Genomic DNA, 15,795 nt, shown 5'->3' on the forward strand with positions numbered 1-15,795 from the left:
ATTGCCATGAAGATCATATTTTACAGTGGAAAAGAAAAGAAGAAATCACATAACGTAAATTGAAATGTAAAAGATAAGGCGTGATACCATTTTTGTGGTATAGTTTGTATGGCTACTCCTCTCCATCCTATATATAGTTCGTTAGAGAGTGACAAAGCATAATTGATTTTGGAAAAGAAATTATGCTCATATATGCAGTGTGGAGGTATATGGAAAAGAAAGACGAAGAGGCAGGAAAAGTAATAAGAGTAGTGGAGGAGTTTTACAACATTAATACAGTATTAATTATTACAATATTATTATTGTGATATTTAATTTTGCAACATTATTCGTTTGAAGAGGAAGGGAGTAAGTTCTAAAGAGAATCTGAAAAGTCATAATTTTTGCTTGTTTTAAGGTAGCCCATAAATGGAAAAATAGGGGGGAGAAGGCAAAAATTTAGGGAAAATATTATGCATTCGAGTCTAAGGTAAATATAAATTTTTATTTCACTAATATATCTTGCTTTGAAGTAAATTTCTTGCTTATCCTGCCATGTATATATGTTGTTAATCATGAATTACCATATACATTATAAATAAAATTTATTTGTGTATTAGAAATGAGTATTGCATATATTATGCATCAAATCATCATATCATCATACTATATTATAAGTGGGAATACCTTAAGTGTAAAGCTGAATTACATAATTCATATCATATCATACTATATTATAAGTGAGAATACCTCAAGTGTAAAGCTGAATTACATAAATGCCCATTAAAAACTAAATGATATTTTTACCCCTTACCTAAACACTATTTCTATTATTTGTACCTAATATTAAATTTACCTTCCAATTAATTATTATCAATGAATCAATTATATGGGAAATCAACCACTGGATTAGCCAATTCATTATGTTGTTAGTAAGGAGAATTTGAGGAGTTACAAAAAAAAATTCATGTAGACCCGATTAATATGATCCATGTGAATGATCATTCTTCATTATATATTTAATGATGCATTAAAGGAAGAAATATTACTAAGAGTCTGTTTGGCCAAGCAGAAGTAGTTTTTTTGCTTTTGGGAAGAAGCAGAAAATTCTAGCTTCTTCCAAGAAGCAGAAACAGAAGTGAAAAATTAATTTATTCAAGACAAAATTATCCTTACCATAAATTTATATTTTCCAAATTATCCCTTACTAATTTAAATTTTTTCTTTTCATTTTTGTTTCTAGTTTTTACCATTCTTTTAAAATTAAAGATGTCATATACATGAATCATACTGTAACTTTCTAAATTCTTTATTGACTTTTCTGGTTTTTGATAAAAAAATTTGTGTAATGTCTTGTAACTTTCCAAATTATCTTCTTCTTTTTTCACACTAAAGCAAATTATCTATATCCTTCTTTGGATTATCAATTCTCTTCCTACAAATAATCATTTGTAATTTCTTCTATTATATGCTATTAGTTCCCGAATCTCTAAAACAATTATCAAATTTAATTTGTGAAAATTACCTACAAATAGGTAATAAATTTACAATTGCATCGCATAATCTATTTATATATTATTAAAAGAAGAAGAAAAAGCATCACACAATAAGCCAAGTGGCAGCCTGACAATAGGCCACTTGGCAATTTAGGACAAAGTTAGTAAGGTTAGGTAATACTAATTAGTTTCTTTTTGATTTTAAATTTCAAAAAATTAAATTATACATTATGTGTTGTTAATAATTAGTTACTCTTTTTGAATTTGAATTTAAACATACTTAACTATTTTTTTACAAAAAAATTTATTTTTATATATTTAAAATTATTTCTATTTTACGCTCAATGCCATCTTTCAAGTTTGACACTCAAAATCATCTAGTTACAATTGCCATGGCTATACATAATTTCATCCGACGATATTCTTCTATCGATAAGGAATTCAATTATTATGCTAATGAAGACATTACTGCAGAGATTGAGGCAGGAGTTGGGCCTTTTGATATTCCTTTAGAAATACAAGGCAAGTCTTCTACTAATATGGAGGCGTTGTGTGATAGACGTAGAGATGAAATTGTTGAGAAATATTATCATGTGGGAGTGACTTTACTTAGTATTTTATGGTAGATTATCATTATATAGTAATTTGTGGAATAGACTTCTAATTCATACTGATTGATGTATTTTTATTATTCAAATCATCACATAACATTAAGTAATTATACTAGATAATAATATATGCTTTGGTATAACTATATATGTAAAATTAATTTAATCTTTAATATGTTTGTTTACTTTATATTTTATATTTTAATTAAATAAAATAAAAATAATAAAAGTCTCTTACAATAAATATTTGAGTTCGTTTTCTCTTTAAAAGAATTATAAGATCTTGATACTATCCTTTTTGGTAATTTGACACTCAAAAGTACTTTTAGAAAGATTGGCCAAACACAATTTGTTTACCAAATATTATAAAAAGTACTTCTTAAATGAATTGGCCAAACACAAATTGTTTTTTTCCAAAAGTACTTCTAAAAAAAGTATTTTTCAAAATAAGCAGATTTTGGCAGCTTGGCCAAACGGGCTCTTAATTCAATGGTTACGCACAAGGGCAAAGGCACACTTAGGTTAGGGTGGCTGACCACCCTTTGTCGGAAAATTACATTGTTTATATAGGTAAAATATTATATTTTAGAGGTACATAACATGTATTGAACACCCTTTGTCGGATTATTTTTTTTACTTATTTCAAGTTTGAACACCCTTGAAAAAATTTCTAGCTTCGCCACTGATTACGCAGATCTAATGTGCCCATGTTTTGATGTTGATTCTCCTTTGAAAGTGTTAGGATAAAGTTGTAACTTTATTTTTAGAATAATTAAGAAGTTTAAGTAGATTTTGATCCTGAGTGGGTTTTTGCTATATTTGGTGGAGGTAATACCTTTCTAGTTTTTAGTACCAGATACCTGCTTTCTAAGTTCCAACATGATATTTGTCTAGTCACCAATAATTTATTCTCTAGATATGCTTTGCATAGGTCATAAGTAACATTATATTTAAAAATTCCATTACTATTCTTCGTTGAGTTTTGCATTAATCAGTACACAAATGTTAACTAATAATTACTCAGTGACCTAATTTGACTTCAATCATAAATCAAGTTGACCAAACTGTGATGAATAATACTCAATATTTTTTTTGCCAAACTCCTCTTTGATACTGATAAATTCTTTTTAATGCTTGTTAATGCATTATCAATAAACATATACTACTTAATTACTTTATGCATGTACGTGTGAGAGGTACCTGATGTATTAGACAGGATACATATAAGTTGATCCGAATACAACTGTTACAAAAAAGATTACATTGTAATTACTTTGACCTCTTTGAAAGTAATTAAAAATTACTTTGACATCTGTTATAGGTAATTTCTTCAAATTACAGTGGGATGCTAGTCAAAGTTGGAGCTAGCATCTCTTGTGATGGCAAATTAGTTTTCTATACCATATAGAATAATTCTACTTTGTTAAGCAACTTGTAATATTATTTACACAAGGAGAATAAACAGAATAAAGATAATGAATGGAGGACACCAACCAGCGCATAATTGGAATTGGGATTGAAAAAATTGGAATTGATTCTAAAAGCAAAAGGACCAGTGGTTTCAATGTTCTCCGCGTAAACTATTGATTCCTTCACTGTTTCTTTGACTGGGACTCAGAAGATGTCTACTTTTTCAGCTGGTCAGTTCATGAACTTTTTGGTATTATTACTTGAGCACTTAAGCAAATCTCAATTAGTCCCATTTTGCTAAATATGTCTTTTTTAGTACTATGTCTCAAAAGAATATCATCTTCTGTATTTGGAATACTGACGTGACTTGTCGAAACTCAACTGATATAAAGCTTATTTTATTAGGAGAAAGAAATATGCCATCTTTACATAAATGAAAAAATGATACTCCCTGTATAGCCGTTGTAAAAATAATAGCCGAAAAATGTATAAAATTTGTATATTTTGTGTGTATATATATATATATATTGTATGCTATGTACAAAAATTATACAAGTTTTATACACTTTTTCGGCTATCAGATGTAAATAGTTTCTGGCGCGAGCTAAAAGTAATAATACCCCTACATGAATAGCTGTTCATATTCATTGTTCACTTTTTCTAGCCATATACATAGACTATGTAACATAGTTTATATATTGATTATACACAATTATATATTATACCTTCACCGATTATTTTTAGTTTAAGCGGTTGGGTGGGCGGCTATTTGCGTTAATTCTTCAAGAAAGCCATCTCCACCTTTCATGTTTAGCTCATTTGTCGGAAGTCCTTCTTTATTTCTTAAACTCTGTATCCAATCAAACATCACCGCAAAGAATGAAATGGATGGAGTAGAATTTACAAATACATTTCTAATTATTTTCGTCAAAGACGGAGTGTGACTACACCTGTTGTGTATAGTATGTATCCATCTACACGATCTTTTTACAAAAGATGCATAACTCTAGGTGTGGAGAGTTATACGAAACTTGTGTTGGTAGAAGGTAGCAGGTGCTTCGTGGAATAATTGAGGACTCAAACATCATAATTATCACCCAAAAGAGGGCATGCTGCTAAACACAGATAATGGATGTATAGTCTCATGAATTTATGAACCATACCACATACATGAACAAACTAACCATACCCTTCTAGATGGATGATAAACTTCTTAAAATCACATAGAATTGGTGCTAAGTTTGCAAGCTTAACCTTCTGAATCCAACTGCTTTACCGACCACTCGGCAGCAACTATCCCTTCAGGAGATCCAATGAACCTCAGTATACACCCCAAAGATGACATTCTGGTAAAGAGCAAGTGACAAGCTACTATGATGTTGAAGCAAGTTCAGCTTCAAGTGTCAATTTAACACCATCCCTAAATGCAGTCGCTGACATATTGAGTGCCTGAATCAATCTGGTGATATCCATGGATATATCTGCTGGAGATTTAACACCGCGGTTAACCTAGAAAGTTCAGATAACACACACATGTTAGGTACACGGTTTGAACAGAAAAGCATTAGTGATATTTTCTTCTGCAACACAACAGGGATGAAACAACAGTGAAAGCAGATTGAAAGCTCATATATTGCCATTGGTACAAAGAAGCTGGACGGCAAATGAGAAATTAAGAGTCAATTTTTGATAGTTTTTGTGTGTGTACATGCAAGTGTCATTACTTACAGTTGATGAGGACACTGGTTTGATCAATGACAAATTATAACCTCTAATATGTGCAACAGCTTCAGCCATCTGAACCCTGGAAACCCGATCTGGTCCACCCACGTTCAAAAGTAACTGTATCGGCTCTCTCCCTAGAAACAACACACATCAAGTGATAAAACACAAAAGGTCAAGAAGGAGACAGAAATTCAGGCAATCTTTAGTCACAAACTTTACTAGAAGGCTTTAAAAAAAAAAAAATTAGATAAAATATAAATGTCAACCGATTATTAGCATCGACAGTAATGTTGTGGAACTTTTCTGCATTGAGTCATAGTGAACCCTTGGACACTGAGCTGAACTACTGTTCTGGATTATATTCCAGTTAACTCAATAATATTGTTCAAAAGAATCAAATCATCGTGCAACAAGCAAGGTTGGATTAAATAAGTAGAAAACTACCATAAAGAATAGAGCCAATCCTAGAACATTTTCAGAAGATAACTGATACCTTTCTACCCCAAAGCTCCAATTCTACCTCTGAAAAGAAGAACCTTCATACATCTTTACAATGGAGTTTCAAAAAACAATAAGAGGAGCATGATACAGTCCAATCAGAGATTACAGTGAAAAGATTTCAGTAACATACCGCACACATGTAAAAAAGACAAAGTGAAGAAGGGTATCACATACTCCTCTTTTCTTTTTTCTTTTTTTCTTTTTTCTGAGAAGGGTAACAGGTAAAAGAGTATCACATCTTTGTTAATACAGACATCGAGGCTTGTCAAAAAGCTATGTAACTTTGATCGACGAAATCCAGTTTGGAGGTCAAAGCATGACAAACCTGAGATCCATCTATTCGTTAATGTCCATATGATGGTCACAAGATCCTTAACATAGATAGGACAACGGAACTCATCATGAAAAAACTCCATGGCATCTCCCTTCGCAAGAACGCTATCCATCCACTGCATGATTTTCATGTGAAGAATCAGACAAAGCCCAGCAGTAGAGTAATTTAATGCCATATATCATAGTTGAAATGCTTGGTTGAGACGTGGTTGTTCTTGTTGTTGTATCATAATAGAATCATGACTAAGTAATCAATTTTATGTTCAGTTAATGTAACAAAACGTAGTATAGATTATAAAGCTTAATAGAGTTACTCACTCCCTATGATATGACCATTGAGTCCAAAAATAGGGGACAAATAGAAGAAATAGTAATCTCAGATAGAGCACGAATTAATATGTGCGAGCTTGAATAAATCTCAATATCAAGTTTAAATCAACTTACAGGCCAAACAAAAGAAAGCTTGACATAATATGAAGTGGTTAGGTTAAGCATAAAAAAAGATATAAAGTGGTTAAAATTTCCAAGCAAAGTAGCAAACAAATGAAAAAAGCATGGAGGCTAATATGGCCCCCACTCAGTCTACTGAACAATCCCTTAATGAAGTTGGACAAGTGCAAGAACAAGGTGAAGTTCATCGTATCCACCTGAACTGGAAGTGATTTTGGGACAGGGGAGACAGTCTGAGGTCCATAAATAATACTGCTCCTCAAAATTGCAAAATTTGAGTAATTTGCAGATATAAATTGCTCTGCTGCTACCTTTGATCTTCCATAAACATTAACAGGAAGGGTTTCATCATCTTCCTTGTAGAAGGATTTGGTCCCTTCATAAACTGAAATGAAGTCAAATTAGCTTCACCTTGTCCCATTAAAATTGGTGTGCATCAATCAAGAGACATGAGAACATTCTAAAATTAAATGACCGTCAGTCCAGCCACGTGAGAACACTCAACAATTTGGTAAAGTTGTATCAACAAGAAAGAGAGCATGATCACAAATGCTTAGGTTGCAACAAACTTCTTCAAATCTATTCATGGAAAGAACCACTACCAAACAAACAATATGAAGCATTAACACCAACAAAAATATCAGGCAAATTGGTGAACAGAAGCTAACATCCTAATTTTGTCAAAATTTTAATGCACCGGATATTGAATTCAGTATCTTCCTTATCCAAGTGTCTAATAAATTTTAAAAAATTTCACCTGTATCTGCCATAGGAGTTACAGAAACTTCTAAATAACATGTCAAACCTACTGCTGCTTTCCTTGATACTAAAGAATTTCCCATGTGTTAGAAGGAACCAGTTCTTTATCTATTAATGACATGCTTGTGCCAGAATTAGTTTCTTAGGGAGGAAATTTCGGAGGTAGCTACACCAGGAATTAAGTATATATGGTTTGGCTCCTATGATATTGATAGCCAGCAGTGTTGTTAATGGCTTATGGCTCAAATTAAGGTGTACTTAAGCCGTCAAGCTAGGTGCAGCGCAGGTAGGGCACTTCATCTCACTTAGGCGGCACTTCAATGCAGGCACAAAGCAACATTGAAACAGAGTTTAGCGAATAGATAAACTTTAACATCTGATGAAACAGGTGAATCCTTTTTCAATAAACGAAAAAGGAGAATCTGTTATATCAGTGTAAAAAGAGTCAAAGGCTCCAAAGCAACATTGAATATAAGACGAGTGCATGGGCAGAATTGACTGCCCAGTAACCAAGTAGAAGTGGAGTATGGTAATAGTGGAGGACTTGCATACTCCGCAATGCACTTTTCACTCCCAGAAGTCTTACAAAGGGAGGAAGTATATCCATTTTACTTAAATCATCTAGGTATACTTATTTCCAACTGTACCAAATAAGTGAAACAATGACCAAGCAGTACCAATTAAAGTAAATCAATGTTTTATCATTCTCCTTCCCTGTAGAAAACCAACATACTTAGCTTAAGAAGTAACCAGCTCAAGACAGAAGCAAGAAACTCTCTTACTTCTGTAATGAATTAACTATTGTTACTACAACGACTTCTGTGTGCCTTACCTTGATCAGTAGACAAGTGAATCAGAAGAGTACCACCATAGCTAAAGCTTGACAACCATTTGACAAGAACAGAAGGCACATTAATAGACATGGCGGCAGTAGGATCCACTTCACAGGCACGCGGAATAGAAAGTGCAGCACAATTAACCACAACATCAGGCTGCTCATTCACATCACAAAGCATGGTGTTAGCTATTACAGACATATTAAGTGGTATAGTAATAATTTTGACCAACTAGACAATCCACCATTTAGGGATTTATCCTTGATCACAAAAAACAGACACCAAAACCACATGTAAATAAATTTAACCACCCTAAGTGATATCAGTCGAGGCAAACAAGAATTTGAAGGCAGCGGGTGCATCTTTTATTATTATATATATATATATATACATACAAAAAAAATTCTTTAAATTTTATAGAAACATATATATAGACCTGAGTGTGAGACATTACGCCCTCTGCCTATATATTGGATCCACCTCTTCATATCAGATAGAATATGAACAACACAAATGGACACTCCCTTGTGTAAAATCTCAAACTCTCAGAAAGAAAACTAAAGAAGAAGACATAGTACAAATCTAGAAAACAGTTAATTTACTCCATACTGCAAATGTAATTCCTGAAGACCAACATAATGAAAGATGGAATCTTCTGAGATGCATATCTCAATCACCAAAATAGAAGTGCAAAAAACAAAAAAAAAAAAGGTAATCTTCAAGACCCACAAGTGAAAAATGGAATCTCCAGTAACTGAAATGAAAATGCAAGCAAAAGAATAGTAATTCTTCAAGACCCAATAAGGAAAAATTAAATCTTTAGTAAGTTTGTAGTGTAAAATTCAAACCTGACCAAAATTTTGAGAGATGGCATCAAAGCCATTGCCGGTTCGCAAATCTACATGGAAGGGTAGGACGTGAGGAAAGGCTTTTAGTAGAGGGTCAGGAGGGGGGTTGGTGTGGTATGTGAAGGCTAATGAGAGAGCATATGGAAGAGTATTTTGGATTGCAGTGAATTCCTGTAGAAGATGCTGTCCTAAGTAGCCTGTCCCTCCCAATATCAATAACTTGTTGCTGCTGCTCATATTTCAATTTCTCTGATGTCTCAAGCTTATTGGATTTTCTCCAATTGTATCTTAGGAATGCAATGCAATTGTTATGTCAGAGCGACATACCAGTGGACACTTGTGGAATCCGAGGTTGGATCTTGGTCGTTCTCTATTTCCTGAGAACTTGTTTTTACTGAAATTGATTACATATCTTTAAACAAATTAATTTATCAAATATAGTAAATTATACGCGCGCTGAAGAAATTAGTCAATTTAATATATAATTTTTTTTGTAAATATAGTTAAAATTATGATAAAGTTTTCATGTATATGTATACAAAAAAGGAAGTTATAATTTGATTGATTAAACAACATATATAAATATTTTGTATGATTAGCTCCAACAATCTTCATATCATCAATTTCATGTAAATATGAATAAAATCAGTCATATTGTACGATTCTTCAAAATAATCTAACTGCTTTTTTCATATGTTTTCTAGTTATTCTATAATCGACTATACATTATTTCTATTAAATCTATTTTAAGATATTATAAACAAAATAAGTTAAATATATCTCTTGTTTGTTAGTAAACTTTGTTTGTAAAATAATTCTGGAGAAGATAAAATAACATATAAACAGAAATGTAAAAGAAAATGAATTTAATCCGAGCCCACTGAATTCACATTGTTTTCTTAAGGAACTTAATCCCCTCCTAGTACCCGAGATTGTAGATTATTTCCTCCCGGGATAGAACGAATTACACACTGGTGTAGCGGTACTTCAAACCCCAGTTTTTCAGCGAACACAATGATCGGTAGCAAATCACACTTATTGTTGCTTTCTTTGTAGTTAAAACAATACAGAAGAAAGGAGGAGAATTCAGAATTTCGCATGGAAAATCTGAGGGAATGGATTGTTATTTATAGCCCCAACCTGTTGAGTTCAAACGAAGAGGTGCAACTCTTCAATGGCTAATTACGTAAAACGGCCATAACGTAAATGGCCATTTACGCAAATTAAAACGGGAATTCAAACGCAGAGGAAATTACTTTTTCGTTACAAAAAACAGATAATTTGAATTTAATATTAATTTTTCGTTGCAAAGAACGGATATATTTAATAATATTACGTTAATATTTACTATTAACAAATAAATTTAGTCCAAAAAATTAATCAATCAATCGACCAAATCCGAAGCAGAAGCAGAAGCCGAGTCGAGCGAGCGACGACGACGGCGAGAGGCTTGCCTTCTTCTTAACTCTTTAAGAGCTAGAAGAAGAGCAATTGTATATATACCCATCAAAAGTCTTTTCCTCCTCCAATATGGGACAATGTCTCTTTGTCAAGAAGGAAAACTAAAATATTTCATTTTTCTTCAATTTCCCATCACCCTCTTTTAAGCTAAAATAAGCTTTGAGAACTCAACAATCTTCCATATGAATGGGGAATGGCTATATCACGGAAATATGCATGAAAAACAATGATATTCGCAAGCAAGGATTAATCGCATCTGGATAAGTAGGTTTCCCTTTGAACTTTCCGTAGTGAACTTATGTCGGATATACTCGGTCAATCGGTAGATTTGATATCTTTGAACCGTCGAAGTTTGGTGTATACCTACACAACCATAAGTCACACAATCAACCATTAGCCGTCTTTGATTCTCATTGTTGTGTTCATTTCAGCTATGAACACCGCCTGGTTTCATAAGTGTGCAAAGAACTGGCCATACAAAATTCTCCTTGAAACGGCTAACACTTCACACTTACATAAGTGATTCTTAAACGTGTCATCCCGTAGATACACTATTTAATATACCCCGTATCAAATTTAGAAATCATTAAAAAACCTTAATGCTTTATCCTTGGTACTGAACATTGTCTCATCACGAGAATGGACTAAAATTTTAGTTCATAATGTTGAACCGTCATTAATGACTTTGTTTAATCTCCTTGAACCTAGATCTTGGGATCTCTAGTCTTCTAGGTAGAGTTACCGCCACAATGACTTGTCCTCCATAGTCCCATTCCCCTCGACGATTTCTCAACGACCTCTCTAGTTAGGCCTTTTGTAAGTGGATCCGACACATTATCGCTTGACTTTACGTAGTCAATTGTGATAATTCCTCTAGAGAGTAATTGCCTAACGGTTTTATGTCTACGTCGTATATGACGAGATTTATCGTTATACATAATGTTGATACCTAATTTTTCCCCATATATTTTTCACACACACACACACACACACACACAGAGAGACCTAAGGAAAAACACTTAANTAACTGATAGAGTTTATGGCGAATGCCACAGTGGTGAATGGGGTTGTTACAAGCCTGGTGAGAGGAGTAGAGGTGCAGTTTGATGCACCCAAGTTGGGAAGAATTCTAGACATACCCTGTGAGGGATATGATGATTATACTAGGCAAAGGTGGCCTTGTCTAGATTCTCTCTCTTCTGCTCTCCAAATCACCCAGAATTTCTGTGATACCAAGTCTGCTGAAGAAGTGCCTGAGGCTAGGTTTGTGCAAAAGAGTGAGATGAAGCCTGAGCACAAGGTGCTATTTGAATTTGTGAACAAGTGTCTGCTGCCCAGACAGGAGAGAAGGCACACTGCAAATTATATGGACCTGGTCCTTCTGGAGTGTCTTGTGACAGGAAAGCAGATTAACTGGCCTAGTTTCATTGTCAAGCTGCTGGATAGAGTGATAAATGGCTCCAAGGCCCATGCCACTCCTTATGGGTTTATAATGACAACTGTCTTGGCCAAGTTAGATGTGCCATTGAAGAAGTGGGAGATGGCCTCCAGCAAAGAGCACTTTGGGATCAAAACTCTGCAGGCTTGTGATTATCTGCTAAGTGTAACCCCAGTTGAACTTGGTTCATCCGTGAAGACTCCTGTTAACAGCAAAGTTAGGGCATTGGTTCTAGAATGTGGAACAAAAGATGCAGAAATTGTTAGGCTCCAGGCTCGCATTGTTGAACTGGAAAGTGAAAGAAATAGCCTCAAAGATGAGCTAGCAAAGGAAAAACAAAAGAGTGAAGGGATGCTCCAAACAATGCTTAATCTTCTTCAATCCCAACCCTCTAGTTCCTCCAAGCCCTAGAACCAGTTTAGAAACTCCTTCAGTGACCCAGATTCGGGACTTTTCTCTGTTTTTTTTGCTCATGGTTGGATGTTTGTTTTTCTTTTTGTGGTCTGTTTTGTAGAAACATCTCCTAATCAATGACAATGTGCTTTGTTTTCTCTTGTTCTATGAAACTTCTGATCTTAATAGTTAAATTTCTGTGAAGCTGATTATTGATTAACTAAATCATGTTTTCACTTGCAGTTGCCCCAGTGGCCATGAGTAATAATTAACATCTGGGATTCTAATAAAATGCAACTTTTCGATGATGCCAAAAGGGGGAAGAGATATTGTGTGTATTCTGAAAAATGTGATGTTTATAACCTGATTAAACCTGCTCCTTAATGATAAGTTAAATTAAAATGTGAAAATTAAGTTGAGTTCCACAGGGTCTCTGATCAATAAAAGCACAGAGTTTGTCATCATCAAAAAGGGGGAATTTGTTGGCCCAAGTTCAGATGAAGTTTTGAAGATTGACAAAATGAACTCAGTCATGAACCAGGTTCATCATGTGAGACACAGTGTTGATATGCTTACACATGTGACATACGCGTGAAGAAGATAAGTCTCAAGGATCAGCAAAAATATCTTCTGAATTGATCGAAAAGATTGCATATAGGATAAGGAGTTGAAGTCTCCTTATGAAAAGAGAATTATATCCGGATCAAGGATATGGATTAGGAGTTAGAGTTGTTCTTGGACTCGAATTGTCAAAGGATCCACAATTCGAGTTCTTATCAAACTCTGATTACTAACTCTATAAATATAACGATTGTTCTCTTTTACAGGTGATTGCACATAAGCAGAAGTTAAGCATATTTGAGAGCAAAAAGATCAAGTCTGATTTGCAAGCAACATATGCGAGATACAAGTGTGCACGTCTGAAGCTACATGAACTAAGAAAGAAGAACCAGTTTCATCATTGTGTTTATTCTAAGTCTAGTTCAATTGTAGTAGGTTTTCATATTGTACTTTTCAGCTTTCATAGAAGCAATTGTAATAGGTATATTGATTATTCAAGTTAGAGTTAACTTGAAAGTGTCGCAACAGTTGAGGCTGTGCGCTACACTGGGATTAGAGTTAATCCTTAGGTTTACAAAGAGTTTTGTAAATGCAGTTTTTGGCTCAGTGATTTTAGTGGAGTTTGGGAAAATCCTACTGAGTAGTAGGTCGTGGTTTTTTCACCTTTTGAGCCAGGTGTTTTCCACGTAAAAATCTCTGTGCACTTTACTTTCAGCATTTATTATTCCGCAAACTGCTGTAGTTAGAACACTTAGAAGAACCAGGTTCTTCTAACGCGAAAATTAGGTACCACACAAATCACCCCCCCTCTTGTGTGGTATTGACGTTTATAACATCAGAGCTTGTTGGAGGAACTTCACCTACCACAGAAAGGTGCAACAAAGATTTTTGTTGACAACAAATCGGCTATTGAACTAGCCAAGAATTCAGTATTTCATGAAAGGAGCAAGCATATTGATACTAGGTATCACTTTATTAGAGAATGCATATTTAATAATGTTATGGAGCTTGAGCACGTGAAGTCACAAGACCAAAATGCGGATATTTTCACCATGCCGTTAAAGATTGAGCTTTTTCAAAAGCTAAGGAAGGCTCTTGGAGTGATGAAACAAGTTTAAGGGATGTATAAATGTGAAAATAATAAACTTATTTTTTATTTGTTCACATTTGTTTACATTTATCTACATTAGTTCATGAACTAGAATATTAAGTTACTAGATGTTATGATCACATTGCTTATAAAAAGGCTCTATATCTTACGCTTCTTCAACTTCAAGTCTGACTGTTGGAATGGCGAAAGCGATGGATTTTAACTCAGTTCTCATGTCTGACGTATCTTATTGTTTCGTCTAATCTCTCTCTCTCTCAATATTATATGCTGTTTACTCTTAACTTTTGAAGTAAAAGAAGCTTTATATTCCATCAAATATTAAAACTAAGTTAGAGTCCTTGTCCCTTCTCTAAGACTAAACAAGCAGATAGGGCCTGACATTAACGCAATATTAGGTTGAAATGCATGCCAAGTTTTTTACTACTACTAATAGTCGGGTTTTTTTTTTTTCGTTTTGCTGTTACTAAAGTTATCTAGAAATTTAGTTATAAATTGCAACGAATACAGAGTATTTTATTGACAATTAAACGTTACTTTGTTTAGTTTCTGCACTGTATCTTTGGACGACAACTGAAGCGGAGGATCTCTATGTTAACACGACCATTCTCTATAGTGCAATCGCTAAAGGAGCAGGTGACAAAGTGTTTCTTCAGAAATGAACTCCTTATATTTATACATTTTCTTAACTTTTGTAGTTTGGAAAAATTGTCTTATAGTTTTTAGTTGATTGTTGTTTTGGTTAATTTTCTTTTTATATAGTATGCTTGGATGGAAGTGCACCAGAACTAATGAAATAGTTTAATTTTTTTTGAATTTCAGACTTTTACCATTGGAACCTAGTCAAGATCAGACATTGTGATGGGTCATCATATACTGGCGATATTGAAGAAGTTGATCCAGTATGTCTAAAATCCTTTCATTAACCGTGTTAGAATTCGTTGTTGATGTTTCCTAACTAGAAATGTCAAAAAAATTTCAGGATACAAATCTCCACTATAGAGGAGCAAGAATTTTTGAGGCAATAATGGAGGAAATACTATACCGTAAAGGGATGGTATATGCTCAAAATGTTCGTCTCAATTCAAAATCACAGTCCTCTTATTTCTCTCTAGTTATGTACCTGAAATTTAAGAAAATTTTAAAATTTTATGACAGGCCATTCTTAGTGGAACTTCAGCAGGAGGGTTGGGTGCAATCCTAGTTTGTGACAAGTTTAGATTTTTTTTTCCATTGACTGCTAGAGTGAAGTGCATTTTTTATGCTGGTTTTTTTGTGAATGTGTAAGTTCATGAATAATGAGAAATTAATTTATTTAAGAGTGTGTTTTCTCTTTTTAACTAATTTTTGGTTGAATTTATGTAGAAAAACTATAATTGGGGAGCCACAAATTGAAGAGTATTACAAGAGAGTTGTTGCTTTGCATGTAAGAACCATATCATTAATAAGTAAATATTTTCTCTTCTTGGTATTCTTTATTGCTTTTTATTTGAACATTAACTTTCTGCTGCATTATTTTGCATATACCTATTGCTTATAATAATATAAACATTAATTGTTGGCTCTTTTTTTGGGTGTATTTTAAGGATCTGCCAAGAACCTGCCACTCTCTTGCACTTTGAGCTTAAACGATCCAAGTTTGGTAAGAGCAATATACTTTATGGAATAAAATATAAAATTAGCCAACATGATATTTCTTATTAATATACAATTCAATGATTTGGCAGTGCTTCTTCCCTCAGTACGCAGCACAACATATTTACACACCCCTTCTCATTATTAATTCAGCCTACGATTCTTTTCAGGTTCAAAATTGTTTTCATATGCTATATATTTAATTTATATCCTTTGTTTCCCTTCATGTATTCTTAATGTTTTCTGCCTTTTGA

At 33.7% G+C, this 15,795-nt stretch overlaps 1 protein-coding gene across 1 annotated transcript; it reads right to left on the reverse strand.

Moving 5' to 3' along the window:
- Positions 1-4,559: 4,559 nt before the first annotated feature.
- On the reverse strand, positions 4,560-9,350 carry LOC109216837 (methionine adenosyltransferase 2 subunit beta). The gene is made up of 6 exons (XM_019381037.1): positions 8,946-9,350; positions 8,094-8,253; positions 6,700-6,887; positions 6,045-6,168; positions 5,222-5,352; positions 4,560-5,002 (listed from the first exon to the last, which is right to left on the reverse strand). Exons 1-6 carry the CDS (start codon positions 9,180-9,182, stop codon positions 4,865-4,867), a joined length of 978 nt encoding a protein of 325 aa, XP_019236582.1. The 5' UTR covers positions 9,183-9,350; the 3' UTR covers positions 4,560-4,864.
- Between the last annotated feature and the right edge of the window lie 6,445 nt (positions 9,351-15,795).

The sequence above is a fragment of the Nicotiana attenuata genome, unplaced genomic scaffold (genome assembly GCF_001879085.1).
Source record: "Nicotiana attenuata strain UT unplaced genomic scaffold, NIATTr2, whole genome shotgun sequence".
Taxonomy (NCBI): Eukaryota; Viridiplantae; Streptophyta; class Magnoliopsida; order Solanales; family Solanaceae; genus Nicotiana; species Nicotiana attenuata.